General features: G+C 37.9%; 1 protein-coding gene across 3 annotated transcripts in view; it reads left to right on the top strand.

The window, feature by feature from the left end:
* The first annotated feature begins 12,835 nt into the window (after positions 1-12,835).
* SPHKAP (SPHK1 interactor, AKAP domain containing) overlaps positions 12,836-21,170 on the top strand; it is a 53,645-nt gene continuing 45,310 nt past the window's right edge. Inside the window, exons 1-2 of one of the 3 annotated variants that reach the window (XM_009581345.1) lie at positions 12,836-12,935; positions 19,265-19,375. In XM_009581345.1, the coding sequence (XP_009579640.1) occupies positions 12,852-12,935; positions 19,265-19,375 (195 nt within the window). In that variant the 5' untranslated portion in view covers positions 12,836-12,851. The remainder of the gene's footprint in view (positions 12,936-19,264; positions 19,376-21,170) is intronic. The other 2 variants (XM_009581342.1, XM_009581344.1) reach the window with 2 other exon arrangements.

Raw genomic sequence — 21,170 nt, 5'->3', positions numbered from 1 at the left:
AGGGGGGCTGCAGTGCTTGTCTGTGCAGAAATCTTAAGTTACTTGGGTACTGCAGTTTCACTTCAGTGAAGGCTCAGTTTACTTAGGATGTCCCATAGGACTGGACTTTTATTTTCTTTCAGCAATGTATTTTCTTTCAGCAATGTAAAACTTAGGTGGGCCTCATGTAGTCCTTGTGAGATTGCATAGTTATCAGAATTTCATATACCAGGCACAGCGCATCTCCACCAGCAGTGGAGCTGTTCATTACATGCAGTGGCTCTTCAGAATATTAAAGGGAGAAAGAAAAAGTGTCTCTTAGTTTTCAGAACTGTGTTTAAATTAGGTCTGAATCCTTTTCCCCCAAGATTCATTTATAACTGTCTATGCTATTTCAATTTGAAAAGGGAAGAGATCAAATCAGCAGGGTAACAGTTCAACAACATGCTTATAGAATGTTCCTCTTCTATGTTGTCAAGGCAATGTCTTCCTTTCAGTGAAAAATGTGTATTACCATCGTAGACATCCAATAAAAATGAACAGCTCATTTATTTTTAAAAGGAAAAGATTTGCATGCTGTGATATTGAAATGAAAAGCCCATCATCCTCATGCAAATTCTGGAATAAGACCCTGCCCTCAACTGGAAAAAAATAATTGTTTCTTGAATATGTAAAAAGTACGGAAGTAATGGCACGGCTATTAAGGAGCTTAGTTAAATGGTCACATTGTACCTGCCAATAAATTCAATCCTAAGCATAATACATGCCATAAATTCAGTGAAATCCAATGGTCACATTATTCACATTCTTAAAAGTAAGTAGCATATAGGAACTATATCAGTAGTTTGCATGATGTAATTTAAATATTAGTATAGTTACCAAATACAAAGTTTTGATACTTTTAAAAGTACAGCCGTATTTCTAAGATTATGGAAATCAATACCATACATTATGGAATGGCACATCCGAGTATAAGAGAGAGGTGTCTTTGGGTACTACATAAGCAGCAGATTTTTACTCCATACGAGTAAAATTAATTCATAGGTAAGCACATATTTGCTGAGTGCAACAGATGATATTCTGATTCAGAAGGCATGGCTTTTAAGGTATCACGTATTAGAAAAATAATTGAATAACTGCTGAAAAAATAGAGATGGACCATAAACAGATAATACAAATACAAATAATAATCCAAATCCATTAATTAAAAACAACAAAAAAAAGAGGCCATAGGACCAAGTTTACTTTGGCATGGATTGCTTTTGGATACACAGAACTAGATCTCTCTATTATACTGCATCTTTCTCCAGCTGAAGTTGTTATAGTGATCCCCAACTAATAAAACAATAGTAATTTTGCAAAACCTGGATTTAAGTGTATACCTCTTTTTTTTTGTTCTTTTGAATCAAAAGAACTTAGACTTTGCAGTGCTGATCAGAGTAAAACTTAAACATACCCAAAGGCACGAAACAAGAGGCAACCTCTGCTCTTAATGAAGTTAATAGGAAGAGCATGGCTGCTGCTGGGCTCTGCTGAAGCAGGGTAACATCCCTGCCCTAGAGACAGTGAGCACCTTCAGCTTCCTTTGTACCGTGACTTATGGTGATTTGGCACTTTTAGATGCATTACAAAACACAAAAATTTCATGCTGCCATATTATATTTATTTTTTAAAAAGAAGCCTGGACAAGCTCATGGTTGTGATACAGGTGGTTGATTTAGATAACCTTTTTATTCATCATGTGCGATCCAACTACATGGTCAGCTTCACTGAAGTTATTGTAGGATCGTTCCTAGACTGTGGTGCAAGTGAACTTGTCTGTATCTGAACTAACATCTAATAGAAACACTTCTATCTGCCAGGGCCAAACATGAAAAAGACCAAGTGCCATCAAAGAGCAATTTAATCTCTCTCAGATTCTCTGCAACCAAATCTCCTCTTGATTTCTGAGTGGATAACTGAAAATCCATGTCTACACATGGTCTATATTTTTGCATTAGGTGTAAATGCAAGAATACTAATTTAGCAAATACTCATGTAATCACACTGCAGGTAATGATAAGGTTATCTGAGAGCTTAACCTGAGCTCAAGCCAGTGGTGCAGATAGTCCTGCTGGACCTTGTGCATCCCAGCGAGAACAAGTCAAGCATTTCAAGCCCAGTTATCACAACAGTTTCATAGTTACTCTGAAGTTCATTGCAAAGCAGTGACTGAAGAGCTCTGCAGTTTATCTACATCATGCCACCAAGGAAAAAAATTAGATTAATTAAATTAATAACTCATTGATCTGATTCACCTTTAGACTCTCAGAGATAATGCCCTATGTTCCTTATATATAGTTAGAAAGGTAGTAGATTTTCTTAGTAGAAAGAAGAAGGATTCATCTTGCCAAAAAACCCTCAATCATAATTTCTTGGACTGAAATCTCATGCTTTCCTTATGCTGGTATAAGCTAGGAAAAAATCGAGAATGTTGCCTTTATACCTACCACTCAATCCTGTTAATCACACTACAGTCCATGGAAAAAGTTTCACAAATTCAAACAAGCTAAACCAAAGACGATGTTTGTAGTATCTTGATAGAATTATACGAAAGCATGTTTTATTGTATTAGAAGCCAAGATAATTAGAGGCAGCTTCATTTTGTTCACATCTCTGACAATGTTATTACGCTTTTTAAAAAACCCATCTTTTAAACAAGTGGGTTTTGAGGCCTTGTTTTCTATAAGTTATCACAGATTGCTATTTATTGACATATTAACTTAGCATCAATATTGTTAAGATTTGTGTTCCTTTGGGGTATTAGTAGCAAATCAGAATTGTTCAGGAATATTTCAGGCATGTAAATTATGTTAAAATAAGATTTGTTGTTAATAAGCAATGACAGAAAGTATTCTTTGGCATTAAAATAACTTCAGACTGTACCCTGATATTTTAACTAGATAATTTATAAATACAACTGCAGGTGGTCATAGAAACAATACTGGATTAAAGAGAATAGGAAATTTCTGTGAATAATTTAGATGAAGACACTTATTTTTAGACTATTGTTTTACTTTTCTGATATCATTAGTTAAGGTAAAAACACATTGGTTTCTGAAACAATTATAATCCTAAACAACGTTTTGAAAGATGTAGCAGGAATCTAAACCAATTTGGCTTTTTTTCAGATAAAAAGTGCTGGAAACCAGAACAGAGTTGAAGAAATAATATATTTATTAGATAGGTGCTTTTGAAAGCACTTTAGATACTGTTAAAGTAAAATATGTACCATAATCAAATTGACCAACATCACAACTACATAGAGTAGCTTTGATCAATTGTTCTTTGAATATATAGATGTGTTGGTGAAGCTCCCTGTCCAAGGAAATGCATGACAATAGACTATGAATTGCCTTCATTTTTACAGCTATAGAAATGATTTTACAATTGGGTAATGTTATTTCTGAGAACTGAGGAAGAAGGGTAGGCTCACCATGGAAGAATATCTACCAAAGCTTCTGGCTTTGCTCACAGCAGGAAAGTCTTGGTTCTCTTGGGGGTGGGCAGAAGGAAGGAATTCAAGCAGGAGGTTCAAAATACCTACTTAGATCTTCTGTTCTGTCAAACAGAAGATCAAAACATCTTTGGTGGCTTGCCAAAATATCTGCAAGCCATCATTATGTTGAGGATGAGGGTGATCTGATCATTCCACTTAACACGCTGCTCTTTTCATGAATTAGAAGAACCACTCAGGCTAGCATGGTTATTTGGTGGTAGGAGGGATCATTCTGCAGTAGCACTGTCCCTGTGTTATAAAAGGCTTGGCATAACACCAGTTCAGCTAGTTGTATACCACACAGATTCCTGATAATAGGATCACCTCACCCTATTCTTTCTCCCTCTACCCTGATTGACTTGTATCTCAGAAATGCCACAAAAAAAGAAAAAAAAGGAAAAGAAAAAAGAGGTTGTCATGCTTTACTGATTAGTTCTGTGGCTTACTGGTGGCTGGGAAGTCTTCAGGCATTTGGAATAAATATTTTGTTATAATTTCCTTTAGTATTCAGAAACACTAACTTCTGTGATATGGAAAACTGCATCTTCAACTACACTATGCTGAAGTCAATTCTAGGATCTCATTATTTGTAATAAAGAACACTGTACAGCATGATATTATGGCCTCTCGGCTGGTCATATACATACTTTTTTCCCCAAGACCCCAAGCAGTTCCATAATTCAGATTCTGTGTTTAAAAATTTGGTTTTCCAGTATCACCAGTCCATTTTCACTAACAGCGTTGCCCTTTACCTTTTTTAAAGTAGCAGAAAGTGATTCTGTGACAGTAGGAAATTCCCAAGCTTCTCCCTCAAATATCTGGGGACAAGTCAGCCCTTTGTTAATCTCAGATTTCCAAAGCCAGATTTATTATTTCTGAGGAGAGCTGGTACAAAGAATTTCAGAAAGACTGCCAAACATTAGAAACACGCCGTTCAAAACATGAAAGTGATGTTCACCTTCCTATCACGCACATAATCCTGAGTACCTACCACATTTCAATTACACTTTTACAGTCTATTTGATTTGTAATCAATCTAAAAAGGAAAGCACTGGAACAGCTAGCAAGTTTTGATTAGCTACATGCATTTTCTATTCAAATAAAATCATGACATACGCATTTACTTTTAAGTTATGAACATCTTTGTCACATTCCTCTTCCTTTCAGAAATACTTAGTTTCTGTCTTGAATTTAATTAATGAAAAGCTTTTATAGAGTAGATTTGAGATCTTTAAAAGGTTACCTTTAATAAAAGTTGTCAGATAGTGAAATACTTGATTGCATGTGCTGCACTTTGAGGCCTGTTTTGTCAGTATTTGACTCTTGGTGCTCTCATGCTCAAAATCAAGAATGCACTGCATGGGTTGATGGCAAAAGCTGGTTGAGAAGCTTGACTGTGAAGTTTGGCTATATAATATAAACAAGATGCCAAAAAATTCTTAGCAAACTAGTTAAGCCAAGATTAACATCCTCCACATGAAATCACCGGTTTCTTACTATGTCATGTTCCACTGGTTCTCCTGAAATGCCCACCTGACTGTTTGTGCATAGCAAAAGGATGAGAGGAGCAGTCAGAGAACACAAGTTATTCATTAGATACAAGAAACATTTAAAACAGACTCTTAAAAATTACCCAGTGGTTTATGGCATGAAAGACTAATTTGCAACATCTTTGACTTCATCTTGAAAAATGCTGAGAATTTCCATTTCTAGCTGAAATCTGTGGGAGCTGCTTGTGCATTTGTTTTGTACTTAATTTGGACCAAATTTCACCAGATTCCGGCTGTGTCACAATGTTTTTTCCATTATCTTTAAAAGAAGCAAGATCAGATAACATCACACACTTGGAATATTACACTGTGCTGCACTATCAACATAATCTATATTAAGAATAGGCATTGCCATCAAACGTGCAGTAATAATATGAGTTACTTAATAAATACACAGTCATGAACATTCTTGTTTGAGAGGAAAAACAAGTGTTTCCTCTTTGTCCTCTTTTCTACAGCACAAGGACAAGTGCTATTGAACAGTACACCTACATATGCTCGGTGAATAAGGAATTTTTTGTGGGACATCTTTTTAAGAGTATTTCTGATTTTATATTGCTTCTTGCTGACTTAGTAGGCTTAAATAGTAGCAAGCCTATTGCTTTGCTGTAGAGGAAATGAAACTGCCTTATTCTGTTGTTTCTGTAATACCTGTGCCTAGATATAGTGTATAATCTGTATCTCTCTAAAATCATCTTCCTGATCAGCACTGCCCACTTAAGTTATGTATATACAGACTAATTAGTTTGAAGAATCCTTCCCTTAACAAGATTTCTTATCTTTCCTGCAGTCAAACCCTCAACAGTGCCTTATTTCCCACCTAGCTGGCACTCCAGAGCTGAGTATAGACTCCTTGCTTTTAGGGCAGAAAAGCAGTCTTGGCTATCTTCCAGGCCATCTCCACAAGGTGCAGTCCTTTAGCCCTCCCTGAATTTAAGGGTCTGTTCCTTAATCTTTCCCAGGTTCAGTCATTCTTCCTCATCAGACCTTGTCTGGTCCCTAGTTGTTGATCCAGGGCTTCTTTTTATACCTTCTAAAAATCCTGCAAATCAGGAACTTTTCAAAAATGATTGTTACTGATACTGCATCCTAAATGTCATTCTAGGCATTTTCTTTCATTGCCTTATGCACCCGACCAGGAAGAGATCTCATGGTTCCTCATGTGCTTCTTCTGTAGTCTCTTCTGACCAAGGTCTAAGCCTGTCCTTTCCAGAAGGTTTCCTTAGTAAGTAGCCATTCAACCAGCGTAACAAAGGTCCACCTGGAATTGTCCTAAAGTCACGTCAAATCCAAGGATAGGTGGGAAAAAGGCAGGATGCCTACCTGCTGTATGCAAAAGCCCAGTTTATATTGGGTTGGCTTTCTGTCAGTAAACTACTGAAATATAGTTAATCATCACAAAAACCCCAACCCAATCATCTGTCATTCAGCTCCTGATTGCCAACTCTTTAATTTGATTGTCAACTCTTTCATCTGAGTATACCTACTACTGAATGTGGAGAAGTTTGTCAGACTTGTACATAAAACATTGATTTTTTTCCTTTAAGAATTTAATCAGCAAATAAAGGAAGGAAGGACCATTTCTAAGTAGATCGTATAAAATTTAGTTAATTTGGTTTACATTTATTCTTCAGTAAAACTTGTCTGTTCTTTTATAATATTTTGAAAACATGATTTGAAAGAAGGCTGATCATTGCTAATGCTTGTAGAGGCTTCTAGATTTGTTTGCTTTTTTAATTTGGAGCGGAATAAATGGCATTCAGGGCTCTGTGAACATGGAAGGAAAAGTCTTTTTTATTGTGTGGTTACCATAATATGGGTTGTCTTTTCTCTGCTCCTGTTTTTCACTAGCACATAGCTAAAAAACTGGCCTTTTTGCAGCTGTGTCACTGACAAAAATGAAATGTCAATCAAGAGTACCCAAGAGACATTATGAAACGAGCAATCTGAATATAAAGCACTTAAACTTCTACTCTTTTTAGTGCACTAACCTGTGAAACTAGCAACCCAATCCTGTACCTGTTAGACTGCATAGACAGTCAGGTCTGATAATGACGGGAAGTATTCAGTATTTTCAGTTGCCAGTAAAGTCAATAGCAGCCAAGGGAGACTGAAACAAGTCCTTGAATACCTTACAAGACCAGACCCTGATATTGCCAGTGATTATATTCTGCACATAGGTTCCAAATCCATAACAAAATCAGAAAGGCATTTGCTTGAGGTATTTATAGAGCGTCTGTTTGACTAACCATCTGTGCTCTGATTGAAGTATACACATGGTCCAGACTGAATAAAAACCAATTCTATGGATTAAAATAGTAACTTTGACACTGTTACATCTAAAGATTTTACTGCTAATGACTTCGTTGACCTGTTTACATGTAACCGTAAATTTTAAAACTGTAAAATCTGAAAGGTATGTGTGACTAGGCTGTTCATGTCAAAAAGGCTTTGAAGTTAAGGGATGCTGTTTGAATGCTGCATTCCTTTCAAAACTGCTGCTTGCTTAGGGTCTGGATTAAGCTAGCTGCCTTCCTCAGTTTCTGAGTAGCTTTCAGGTTTATTTGTGAGGGTAAAGGTAAGAATATGTTGAAGTATTTTGCAATGCTTTTGCTTGTCTCATATTTCTATTTCAAAATGAGATTCATTCCTTTTTTTGTTGTTCATGGTGTTCAGTACAAATATTAGCAAAACATTAGAAATATAACTATATGACTATAGCTTGGAGTTAATCGCACTGAGAAACCTCACTGTGTTCATTCAGTTTGCTTCCTTCATCAAGATTATCTTTTTCATGGATCAATATATTTTGTATGTTCAAAATGCTGAGATTAGGAATCATAATGAAAAGCTGAAAAGCACTAGGCTATAATAGGATTGGTTCAAAAAATATATAAAATGGTCACTTATTATTTATTGAAATTGCTCCTTAGGAACGATTATTGAACAGCAAGTTATTGGAAGCTGGTTATGCTTGTTCAAGATGGTAGGAAATTGAAGCTTCTGATATTGTTTCACAAGATTAATTTTCTTTAGTGATAACCTGGGGAATTCTTTAAATTACCTCTTCTTAGTTGATGTAGCACCATCTGCCACATCTGCAAAGATAATTATTTTTAGGAGCAGCTGTGGTTTTTTTATTAAGTCTTGAGTCATCAAGGTCAGAATTTTTGAATTATTCAATGTAGAAAAATAGAAGCAATTGTTTTGCATTTTGGTCAATAATAAAAGATGTATTGTTATTACAGTTAGTGCCATAAACCTCATTGCTATTTACTACAGCCCTCTAATTTCCAAGAAATTTGTTTTCATTCTTCGTGAGAGCATTTAGCTTTGTAGGAAAAAAGTATCAGTCATTATTCATGAATCAGTAAGACAGCAGCTGGTGTCAAATAAGTGACTCCTGGAGACTCTTCTGTTAACGGAAATATTAAAGTGAAAATGGCATACTTATTAACACTGGGTCATAGATCCAGGTTCCCAGCTTCAGTTTCAAAAGCTGAATTGTAAATTAGGATCTCTCACACCAAAGGAAAAATCTCCAGATGAGCCATCCTTTAACAGAGATTCCATGTTAGGCCTGTGGCCTTCCATGATAGCTGTAAATCAGATGAGCACATTTAACTCAGATGAGCATTCTCCATCACATAATAAACACGGGGAGCCAAGCAAAGGTGAGAATTAGGACCTGAAACCTTCAACAGCTTGCTTTATCTTGTAGCAAAAAGGCTCCGATCTGTGCCAGATGTCTTGAAAGACTAGTGCTTTGTGTAAACTCTTAATGTGAAGTAATGAGTATAGTACATGAATGCAGGGCTATCATTTGATGATGAGATGGCTACATCTCTGCAGCAGTTTCTTTCAGCTTCCTGCTGTTGAGGAACTAATGAGAGCAGGCAGCTTCTCAAAGACAGAATAGTTTTTCCCTGGGGAGTTAATGAAAAGTAGGCTTAGCTTACTGGCTTTGCTACAGAGCAAAGGTGGCAGAGCTGTATGGCCCAAGGAGGGTCTCTTAAGAAATCACATACGTGTTGAAAATTAAAGCTTAGAAAGGGTGCCCACAGGATAAAGAAAGAGAAGAGGAAACTTTGATCTGAGAGATGAGATAATTGAAAAAGAGATGTTGAAAAGCCAAACCCGTGTTCCATTTGAAAGAAAAACACGTAAATCTGAAGGTATCTAGACAGAACCTCATACACTGCACCTCCTTGAGTTATGGAAAACTCAGTTTTGTGACATTGGATGCCCAACCTGAAGAAGCTCCGCTAGGTGCTCATTTTTCCATCAGTTAGTATGTACTGCTACACATTGAGGTGCTGGAGCGTGTCCAGAGAAGGGCAATGAAGCTGGTGAAGGGTCTAGAGAACAAGTCTGATGAGGAGCGGCTGAGGGAACTGGGGCTGTTTAGCCTGGAGAAGAGGAGGCTGAGGGGAGACCTCATCACATTCTACAACTACCTGAAAGGAGGTTGTAGCGAGGTGGGTGTTGGTCTCTTCTCCCAAGTAACCAGCGATAGGACGAGAGGAAATGGCCTCAAGTTGCGCCAAGGGAGGTTTAGATTGGACATTAGGAAAAACTTCTTCACTGAAAGAGTGGTCAGGCCTTGGACCAGGCTGCCCAGGGAAGTGGTAGAGTCACCATCCCTGGAAGTATTTAAAAGACGTGTAGATGAGGCGCTTAGGGACATGGTTTAGTGGGCATGGTGGTGTTGGGTTAACGGTTGGACTTGATGATCTTAGAGGTCTTTTCCAACCTTAATGATTCTATGATTCTATGATTCTATATCTACTTTGTGTGATCTCTAGAGGTGTTCATGCAGCCGACCATCAATGGTAGCCAACGCGTGGGGGTATGTGTTTCTCTGTACTTCTTTTAGAAATTGCATACCCATAAACTCACTGAGGAAAAGGCTGTGGAGTCTAAAACTGTTTCCGAATGGAGCTCTCGTAATTTAGCATTTCTTTGTTAAAATTATTCCGCTTTTCAGTGACTGTGAACCCTGACTGCAAACAGTGGGAGCCTGGAGTTCATGTCACTAGCACAACGCTAGAGTTGAACTGCAGTGCAGCAGGGAGTAAGGGTTCTGGTCTGCAGTTACAGCACAGGAAACATGGACCCTAAGACGAAAAAGCATCTCTGAAAGCATTACAGATACTCGTAAATGTGTTGTCCCTTGACCTGTGAAACACTGTTGCTGATTTTACCTGTGCTCTGAGTAATCAGCTGGATGTGAAATACAGCTCTGAGGACTGGAATAGCTGACGAGAGAATTTAGGTTTATCAGATCTCAGTAACACCAAAGGCGGTTGTTGTTGCCTGCCTGAACTTCAGTCTGAGATGGAGCCTTTTCTCATTCAAAACATTTAATGCCGTTCTACATTTATTTCACTCATCGTGTACTTTTAACAAGCTTTTCTACATTTACAAGTGAAAAGTGGGTTTATTTTGGAAAGAACACAGATTTTAAAGGATTAAGAAGATTTTACAGATCTTTTTGCTTTCCACATGACTAGGAAGACAGATTTACTTTTGTATGGAACATAGAATGTGCTACCCCTTACTGGAGTACCATCCAGAGATAGCACAAATTTGTTAATACTCCAGAACATGACTCCTCAACTATATTTTCCAGCTGTGCTTTAGCGTACTGTTCTATTTGTACTGTTTAATTAAGGTCCAAAAAGGCCTTCAGTTAGTGGCCACACTATCATCTTTGTTGCGTTTAGACTCGGCAACACTTTATGCACTATAAGTTCAGTTCCCTGCACACAGCGTAACTGAGAGCAAATAGTCATTATCAGCATATCAACTCCCTGTAGGGCAAAGCAGTGGCAAAGCCACTCAGTCTTCCTCTCAGTGAAGAAAACAATGGGCCTTGTATTTCAACCTGCAGGTCAGACTTGATTTGTAATTTACTATTAGATCGCAGAAGCGATACATCTCATAAAAAGAAGCAGTGTACAGCTTCTGCTGGGAGTACTGAGTTGTACCTAGTACAGAGGCTGCATCTAAATGTGGACTTATCAAGGAGGGTACTTAACTTATACAATATTTGACCCTCTGAATATGAGGTTCTTATTTTTAATGAAGATATAAAACCAGAATGACTTCATATGTTTAATTCTCATGCTGTTAAAGAACTCGGTATAAGGCCTATAAAATGCTATTTTGTTTTGTCAAATGCCAGAGAAATTACTGCCCAGAAATATTACTGTTTATCTAAATAATCTGAGCAATGGAGCAGAATTTTGTAAACAGACAGAAGTCTCCCTTCTAGGTACAAATGATGCTGGTATCTTAGAGAGTATTAAGTGCTATCACGCTTCTCAAGTGAAGTCAGTTAACCTACTCGTCTCACTTGCGCATCTGTATTCAATCCTCCCATGCAATCATGAAGCTTCCCCCCAGTTAGCAATTAATAAGTGCTAAGTTAGGTTTATGTTTTTCATTCACCCTTCTAATTCTAACACATATGGGTACTTTTTTTTAATAATTATGGAATAGCACCACACACATCAGCAAAATTCTTATTGAGAAAGTTACTTATCAATGGGAGTGGATATATTCATAACTGGTCCTAAGCAGTATCAAGTGAATTATACATTCATGAATCTTTGACAGAAAGGTAGCCTTATTGATGTTTGACTGTGGATTTGGGCAAAAAGTGGAAGTGGCCTCCTCTTAACATATTGGCTTAAGCTCCTGTGAAGGTGATTTACATTATACTTAGTTTTTAATTGAGCGTGCCAGGAAATTGCACATGGTCTGTTATGCCATTGGAACTGATGAAACATTATTAGTTAAGCCATGGTAACCTGGTCGCTTGTTACAGTTTATCACAACGTGTTCCACATCTTCTCATAGATGACTTGCAATAAATTAAAAGCACTCTAGAGACTCAATTTGGGAAGCAGAACTTGATCGAGTAGGACACACTTTCCCTAGTACGTTTCTGGAGAAATAGCCCTTTAGCACTGTGTGGTCTTTAATTGCGATCACATCACGTCCAGAGAGAGAAGCTTCACTAAGCTTGCAACAATTTGATTATTACATGGAGGGAGATCTTACGAGACCGACCTGAACTATTCCAAAGGAAAAGTGTGAGGGGTGGTACCAGCTGTGCATGCAAATAAGTTGGCTGGGGGAGCTTATTTTTATGGTTTTGTATTTCCCATCTGCACAGTCCCAAAGTAAATATAGTTCTGTTGTGTGCAACTGACTTACAAAACAGAGTATGTGCATGACTTACCTTTGCTCTAAACCTACAATATATCAAGCTATTCCATCTAGATTATGGAATTCAACCATTCTTGTTGTGTTTTTTACATTTTAATCAGTACCGCTTTACTTCTATCCAGGCAGGTAAAAATGCAGTAAACTTTTCTTTTGTCTACCAAGCTGAATTAATGCAGCAAGTATTTCATTTGCCGCTCCAAGCTGCCTGCTTATGAAAACAAGCTAGTAGCACTTTTTACGGTGTCATTCAAGACAGGCGGATATGATTATGGGCAGCTGTATGCTATCCTCTAGTCTTCAAAAGACATTGGTCTGCTATTTTATATCCGAAGTAGGAGAGTCTTCCAAAAAGGGAAAATTGTGGTAATAAATAGACTAGTAATGTCAGCAAGGAGAGTATAGACAGCTTCTTGTAATCTAAGTTAAGTTACATCTCTTTACTGAACTGTATTTTGGTATCATTTGAGTTATCTATGTAGCTGAGTCTCTGGAAAGGTTTTTTGGGGTTTGTTTCTTTTTTGTTCTTCAGCACCTTTGAATCTCCACTGATGCATGAAGTCCCAGAGCACCAAGGCAGCAGCACAGACAGTTCGGCAAGCAGTTTGGGAAGCTCTGTCACAGCATGTAAGAAGGTAACTTCTAAGTTTATGTTATATTCAAAGGCAGATATATCCCAGGTTATAGCTTTGCTTTTTAGCTTTTGTCTTTATTGGAGAATACAAAATTTAACTGATATCTAAAAAAGAAAAGGATTGATACAGAAAAATAAATTCTGGGTGCTGTTATGGTATGTTGCAATTTTGTCTACCTGGTCTATACTTGTATGGTCCCAAAATATATTATACATATATGGGAGATAAACTCCCCCTGAACATTTCTATTTTTCCTCATTATCTGACAGTATGAAATAAAAGCAGTGCATAGTGTGAATATCTTCAGGACTGCTCTTTAATAGGTAGCAAGTTTCTGGGACCCAGCCTGAGGGTCCAGAGCTTTTCTTCTCTCAGGTCAACACAATGGAGGGTCCTTCATGAAACAGCTTTTCTGCCTTCCCTAGTATCTGAGTGGAAGGGTTTCAGCAACCCAGGAGGCAGTATAGATTTGACCGTTGCTGTTTTTGTTGCCTCAAAATGGGTTTATAAGTAGTTATTTAATTTAGAGGATGGGGGGTTAGGGAGAAAGCAGTGCCGGTGTGTGTATGTATGTCATTAGGAGGAGTCAGATATGACTGGCATTATTTTATGCACGTAGGTAATTTCAGTACAACTGAGAATACACAGGTGGAGACCATGGATGCTTCCTTTTATTCCTCCTCCCCAGGGCCAGATTATGGCAGTACAGTCTGAGGGAAGGGGGCACTACCAAAGACCTATTGAGGAGGGCAGGCCATCTTTCATCTCTCACTTTGCAATAACCCTCAGAACTCTACTGTCTCCCACAGGCTTAATTCTAGAGCTGATAAGAAAGCATTTCTTCTAACACAGAAATGGCATAAAACTTCACAGTTCATTCAGTTTTCCCATAATTCTTACTTTTTTTTTCTTTTCCTTCCACTAGTAATAATAATGCTTTCCTTTTGGTTTTTTTTTTCCAAAATAATAATATATATTTATATATGTAAGCAGAGAGAGAGAAAGATAAAACATGTAGGAGATAAAGATTTATCTTCCTCATCCTGAAAACCACACTGTGGGTGTGGGGGGGTGACTATTGCCTGTCTACAGAAATTTTGCTAAATATAAAATCATTGATATAAAAAAGAACTCAATAGACTGATGTGTATGCTGGGATTGTGCTTCTCCAGCTCACCCCAACATGGCTAAAAGACAAAGTGTCAATATTTCATTTGATCGAAGGGTTTGTTTATTTGCAAAAGATACCTGATTTTTAAAAAATGCTGCTGACTGTAATTGGAATCTTCATATAGGCAGAAATAGGTAGCAAATCCGTTGTGTGGGAGAACATCTTACATTTTCATTTAATCTCAGAGTTGTCTGTTTTATGTAAGACTGAAGGACAGTGGCAGAGCACTGAGAAGTGCCACCACTGTGTTTACAAATGCTCCCAGCTTGGTCACCTTCAGAAGTACCACTCTCTTTTAGAGGCTAGCCTTTACCACAGGATTTATAGCTGCTTCACCTGTCTGATCCCTTTGAGTCGATTTTACGATTGTTAGCACACTAAAAGAAGTGATTCACTTCTGCCAACACTTCTGACAAACAGCAGGATATTTTGGGCTTCTTTACAGCATTGTCACAGAATGTGTTACCATTCTTTTTTTGTGTGGAAAGGATAAAGAATTACCAAAAATAGGCCATTAGCTTCTCTTTTAGCCTCTGTTAGTTACAGTGGTTTTTAAATTGGATGTGGTGGTGGAGTGAAACACTATGGGTTCCTCCTGCAAGGGAACAGTTTAAACAGTTGACTTGCAGGTTTGAGTAGTTGTATTTGGCATGAATGGCTCCTGTCAGGAACCATATGAGATGTGGCCTGTTACTACACAGACCAATCTGAACAAATGCAGAAGATGTGCCCCTTGGTATTTCATCTTATTTTGTATGTCCCACTTTCATATCTTTTTTGATGAGTAGTAATTAACCAAAGCAATTAAGATGATCAGCCACGAAGACGCAGATGTTTCATTTGTGGTGCAGAGCCTTTTTAATGTTGTCTCGGTTATAGATATTTACTGTATTTTAATGTCATATGATCTAAATCAGGGAGCAGGAAGCTGTTACACTAAACTCATATGCAATATTTTCCTCTGGGAAAGCGTGACTTTTCTAATCCACACTTTGCTAGAGGCTGATTTAGTTCATTGATTCACAACACTGAGTAATGCTGATGGCTGAGTCTCTAGATAAGAGTGGAAAACTTTTTTTTAGAACCATGAATTACTGCTGATTTCACATTTAGTGCATGATGCAAATTCATCCTGAATTATTTTCTGAGTGTGATGATCCTGCTCTGAACCAGATATACAGCAGTATAGTGTGTGCAGCTGTTACACATAAGTATGGTCAATGAATCTGCTTTCAGTTGTACCATTACAAATCAGAAGGAACCTCACCGAATTCAGCAGAATTGCTAACAATGTATGTCAGTGGGATTGGCCCAGAACTTGTCTCAATTAGACAAGAATGAAAAGAAGTACAAGTTAGGAGGAGGAAATTTTGGCAAATCATACTGTTTGCCTTAAAAGTGCAGGCTGTATAAAAGAAGGATGCTGACTGACAGCTGAGGTACTACAGGTTTAGATTTCTTATCCTTTGGTACAGACCAGCTCAGTATATTTTGAAAATATGCTTAAATGCAAAAACGGCAATCAGAATGTACTACTAGAGTTACACCTCTGAGGAATACCAGTCCTCACATTGCATTTGATTAATTAATTAGCCCTGTCAATTTAGGCCAGCTCCTTCAAGCTTATACAATTTTGATCATCGCAGTCATACATTATTTTACTGTAAGGACTTCAGTATATTCCTTTAAAAGCATGAATATCCCGGCAAGTTTTAATACATATGCAAACTCCCACTTTATATAAACACATGCACCTAGTTAACAGGGAGAATTGCCTTACAATAGCCAGATGCTGTAAGAAGTATTACATTCACTCTTACTGTTTGTTTCTCTTTGACCGTGATAACATTGCTGTCTGTTACCAAAGAAATATGCCCAAAAGTTCACATGGCTTCTATGGCATTTTGCATAGCAGGTGTCTGTAACCCTACTGTGATCAGCATTGCGGGGTAGCCTGGCTTATCCTTCCTCCAAAGAAATACTAATGAGAAGGTTCTGAGCAATAACATGTCTGTAATGGTCCTAATGCAGAAACTTGCATTTCATAAGGTAGAGTTTAAACTCATCCAAAGTTTACCCCTCATTCCTGCCACCGCTTACTCAAATATCACCTTCTGTCCCCTGAACACCATTCAGATATGTGTAAAACCAGACCATACACAAGGAGACCTCTCCCACATGTTCCTGCAAGCCTCCCTTTCCCACAGCACTGTCTTTTCTGAGTAATTTCTGGAGGCTTTCCAGATGACTATCTGGTTTTGTTTTTCTCACGTGTCTTCTTCAAATCCAAATTGCTACAAATTATTTTCTCCAACCTCCATGTTATGCCTATTGCACCCTTCTTCACATTTCTGGCTGCATTCTCAAGTGCATGTGCAGAACTACTTATGCACACATGAGAGCAGAATCTGGCCCAGGGAAAACGTCATCTTACTAATGTTGTTCATCTCTTTGAGGTTACTTAAAAATCACATGCTGTCCAAAACTTCCGTGTAATAATTTCTACCCTTGACTTCAAAGTCTATTATGAAAAGCTGCATCCAAAAATTAAATGTACTATAAAGCCTCGCAACTTATAAACCACCCTGGAGTGACCCAAGCTTAGCAACTATGACCTGACTAAAACGTTTGTTCAGGAGAATTATTTCTTCTGTTGGTGCTTTACCAGTATTTGCTTCCTGATAAAAACATGCTCTGAAAGAAAGATAGAGCACTAAGGGTCATTTAACATCCCACAGGAGGAAAACTAGGTGAAGTTTGGACTGCCCAGCTCATTTCATGGGTTTATCATCTACAGTATACATCTGCTATGATCTAGCTGTTCTGAAACGTTGGGTGTGCACACCAAGTCCTTATGAGACAAAGAGTAGTACCACAGATTTCTGAAGCTTGTTTCTGCATGGTAATTTCTGCCTATTCCAGTTTCTCAGAAACTGTCTGAGATTTGGGAAAGAAAGATCTAAAGTGATTAAGGCTGAAGACAAATTCACTGTGATTGTTAAGGAAATGAAACAAGACTGCTTGTTACAGCAAAAGCTATTTGAGCTAAAGAGAACTGTTTCCTGTGTATGCAAAAGTATGTCTTAACAGGTAATTAGAACTTCAACCCTTGAGGATGAGAAGATCTAGAATCAGATGAAATCTGAAATCATATAAATATATACGTAGAGATACATGAGTGTATGTGTGTGCATGTATGTATATGTTCAATTCTTTATGTCTTCATAAAAGCCTCAGAGGATGGTACTTTTTGGAAAAGAGGAAGAACAATGCTTGATTCTAGATTTTACCAACCAGTTTATAATGGTTCAGTATTTCCACATTTGAAAACATTTCTTGAAAAAAAAAAAAAAAGAACAGTTTATAATGCTAGCAGGAAATTGTTTCTTTGGGATATGAAATATATTAATTTCCCCATCTAGTCTCAGAGTTAGTTATGGTGGCAGGAATCTTTTCGGACTGAGAAAGGATGTTGTAAAATTTATTGAGTGCAGAGTTATTCAACTGGTAAATAAGATTAGCTAGCTGCCCCAAAGAAGAGCTTGATGTTGATGTGGAGCATTCATGAGCCTTTGTCATTCTCAGAACAAAGTCTTCGGGCACAGTGCTTTTTCTGAGTATTTTGTGAACCCCAAATTTGTATTCAGAAGCTCTTTGGAAGAAATCCCCCAGCAGGGCTGGAGTACTGGGAAACAACCACCACAAAGGTGCAAAGCCTTTGTGGAGGGCACCAAAGAAGGGCACTGAAGCAGGGCAAACTTATGGACTGTGGTGTTCCCTGTTACCTCCTCATCCATCTTCTGCTGACTTTTATTCAGAAATCGATATAAAATAATACAGGGAGTGCAGTATTAACTATCTAACTGGCTTTCTGCCAGAAGGATAAAAATTACAGTGGGTGTTAGCCTGTGGGTGTAACAAGCTTACTTCTGGATCGTCCCTGAATATTAGAAAATTGTGTCAACTGGCCTGATCAGCTTTCCACAGTCATTCATCTTCCCTGAGAAATGAAGAGGCCTCATAAGTTCTTCTCACTTCTCTTCCTAAGGAAGGGATCTAGGCTTACAGATTAAGTGTTCCTGAAGTAGGACAAAGGTGTGTCAATGCAAAACATGCAGTAAGGTAAAGGAAAGTACTGTGGATAGATTTTTTCCAGGTAGTGCAACAAATTTATATTTCAAAACATCATTATTAAAATAAAAGGCTAAAGAGCTAGAGTACAGCTTATTTCCACATAATGCAAGAATTGCAAGAAGTACAAGTAAAATATACATCCATTTCACAAACATACTTCTTAACATTGCAGTCTGGGGAAAACGATAAGCCATATAAAATGTTCTATAAGTAGCATCATTGTTGCAGCTATGCTTCTCCTGCTGTTACCTAGTTGTTTTAAAAATACTAAGGGTCCCTCCTTTTCATGGAAGAATATTAGTACAGAGGCAGCAAGTAAGGAATTCAGTTCAATCAAAGCATCAGACTTGCAAAACTGGCTTTGCCTCTTTATAGTCTACAGATATCTGCAGCCCCATTTTGTTTTTGTTTGAGCAAAGCTTGTGGCATAAGCTGTAAGACTGAGTCAACACAGAGAGATTAAACACAAAGTTTTGGTCTCAGGGTACTGACTGTGCTCAGTACTCATTACAGCAGGTCTTAAGTACTTCAGCTTCCCAGAAAGCAGAAAAATGTATTTAAGAAGAAAGAGTTTGTAGCCTAGGCAGTCCCAGAAATGAGGCTGCTGGCAGAATGAATAGTACTGATCTATCATGGAGAGAGATACAGTAAATCGTAAAGGCTGCAAGTTTGTGCACTCTGGTAGAATTAAATAATCAGTTTTCCCAACATCTATGTTTATCACTTTAACACAGAACAAAACTCCTAGCAATATTTTCCAATAAAAATGCTGGATTTTCAAGTAACTCCAAGGACTTTCAGTTCTGAAAGAAAATAGGCTAATACTTTAGGGGTTATATAAATCACTTGATTTAAGGTGCATTAACTGGACAGGTCCAAAAGGAACAGGAGTCCCAGTCTTGTCCCCAAAGATTTTGTGGGCAAGATTTCCTTTGAGTTACAACAATAGAGTTCAGGCCCCCAAAGCACAGTAGGACTGAGTAAATTTTTTAATTATTTTAACTATTTTTAACTATTTTAACAGATTCTCTGCAGTAACAGTCTGCTAGAATCAACAGACTACTGGCTGCAGAATCAGAGGACACCATGCCAAATTGGCTTTCTGGAAGACAAGTCAGAAAGCAACTGTGCCTCAGTAAGTACTCACTGTAATCTCCTCCGGTGAAAAGTCCATTGAGAGTTATTTGGATAGGGTGTGGGGCTGACCACAATATATGTTAAATTAAAAAAAGCGAATGACTAACTGACATTGAAATCTATCTATAGTCTGTAATTTTCAGCTTTCTCTTAAAAGCAAACATACAAAGCAAAAATGCATACAGATTTCTATACAGAGCACATTAATAAAGATTACTGCAGAGGTTTCCCCACATTTGGTCTTCAGACTTTGAGGCCCTCCGTATTTTTTTATGTTCACAATCTGCAACTGACAAGAGAGAAAAATAAGCCAAAGAGAAAATTATTCCAAACCATAACTCGTTAAGTGGCAGGTTGGAAAGAGCAGATGTTTAAAAGGCTGCTCAATGTTCTTGGAGGCATAGAGATACAATTAAAGAGAAAACTCTTTCCATATTAGATGAGGAGAAGCTGCTAAAGAACTCAAACAGAATTATTTTACATTTGAAGTGAAATTTAAATCTCACTATTGAGGGTTATAATGCAGTTAAGAACAGCTTTTGGTTAAGAGTGTACATGAAGAAATAGGCATTGTTATGTTGCTTTACACACTATCTACATGAAACTGGATGGAAGTACATTGCTATGATTGTAATAGTTTTATGTTTGATGAAGGACTCAGGAGAGCAGATCCTTACTCGGAATCCCATTTGATTGCTACTCCCTGGCCCCAGAGAGCCAACAAGGGCTTTAGAAAAGAGCAGTTTTATCTCAGGTGAAAGGTTTCCAGCGCTGCTTGTGCTGCACACAACCTAGAGACCAGCTGAAGGCTATCATGGAGTCTGCTGGGGTTGCCTCAAGGACACGGACATTTTAGCTCGAGCTGATGAACCCAGATGCCTGCTGTCAAGAAACTGAATCTCCATCCCATGGTGGCGATGACTGGAGGCTTTGTGTCTCACCTGGGGGTGATGCAGCATTCTTGAGAACAGCAGGAGTGATACAACAGTGTAATTGCAGCAGTTAAAAGTTAGGAATATGGTCAAAGGTTATAGGGCTCAATTCACTGTCATGCTGTCCATGGGACCATCAGTTTCCACAAGACAGAGTGAGCAAAATACACAACCTAGTCAGAGTGTGCTGGTAAGCAACCATACAAGGTATAAGGTAAGAAACTAAACAGACTCCTTTGTCTATTTTGGATGATGCTGGGTGAAACAAGGAAGGGGATATTAAGGAGTAACGTTTAGTGGTACTAATTTCCTAGACTCCCAAAACTAGACAGACTGCAGTTTCCTGTTCTTTGAGCATTCTGCATGTATTCTCCTGAGCAAAAGGGTCACAGTGTTAGGAAGTACAAACATTGTTCAATTGCAGCTGAAATGCTGTCACTTGAACAGTATCCTGAATACATTCTTAACCAGAACAGGGTCATCAGGCAGGTAATTAGTGGTATCCTTGTTGTTTGATATAGGAAAGGATTGCTTTTAATGCAGAAAACCACAGTCACTTGGTTTTACTATTTAGTATTTCATATCCTAAAAAAAGGCTTGTTTTCTCAGAGGAAATGATTACTCCAAATAATAATATAAAAATGAATTATGACTTGCTTTTTGATATGTTGAGCTTTGATTTTATTCTTCATGTTCTTTGAATCTTATAAGAAATTATATCTATCTCTGATAGGATGGAGCTACCGAGAAAAGATAACTTGTTAAAGCAAGATTATACTCAGATTTGATTTAAAAATACCCAGTATAGCTGCTTGGTACACACTTTTCCTCTTGAAAGCACAGATCAGGTTTTATCTAGCC

Source organism: Fulmarus glacialis, unplaced genomic scaffold (assembly GCF_000690835.1).
Source record: "Fulmarus glacialis isolate BGI_N327 unplaced genomic scaffold, ASM69083v1 scaffold25767, whole genome shotgun sequence".
NCBI classification, from domain to species: domain Eukaryota; kingdom Metazoa; phylum Chordata; class Aves; order Procellariiformes; family Procellariidae; genus Fulmarus; species Fulmarus glacialis.
This window is presented reverse-complemented; position numbering and strand designations above follow the sequence as displayed.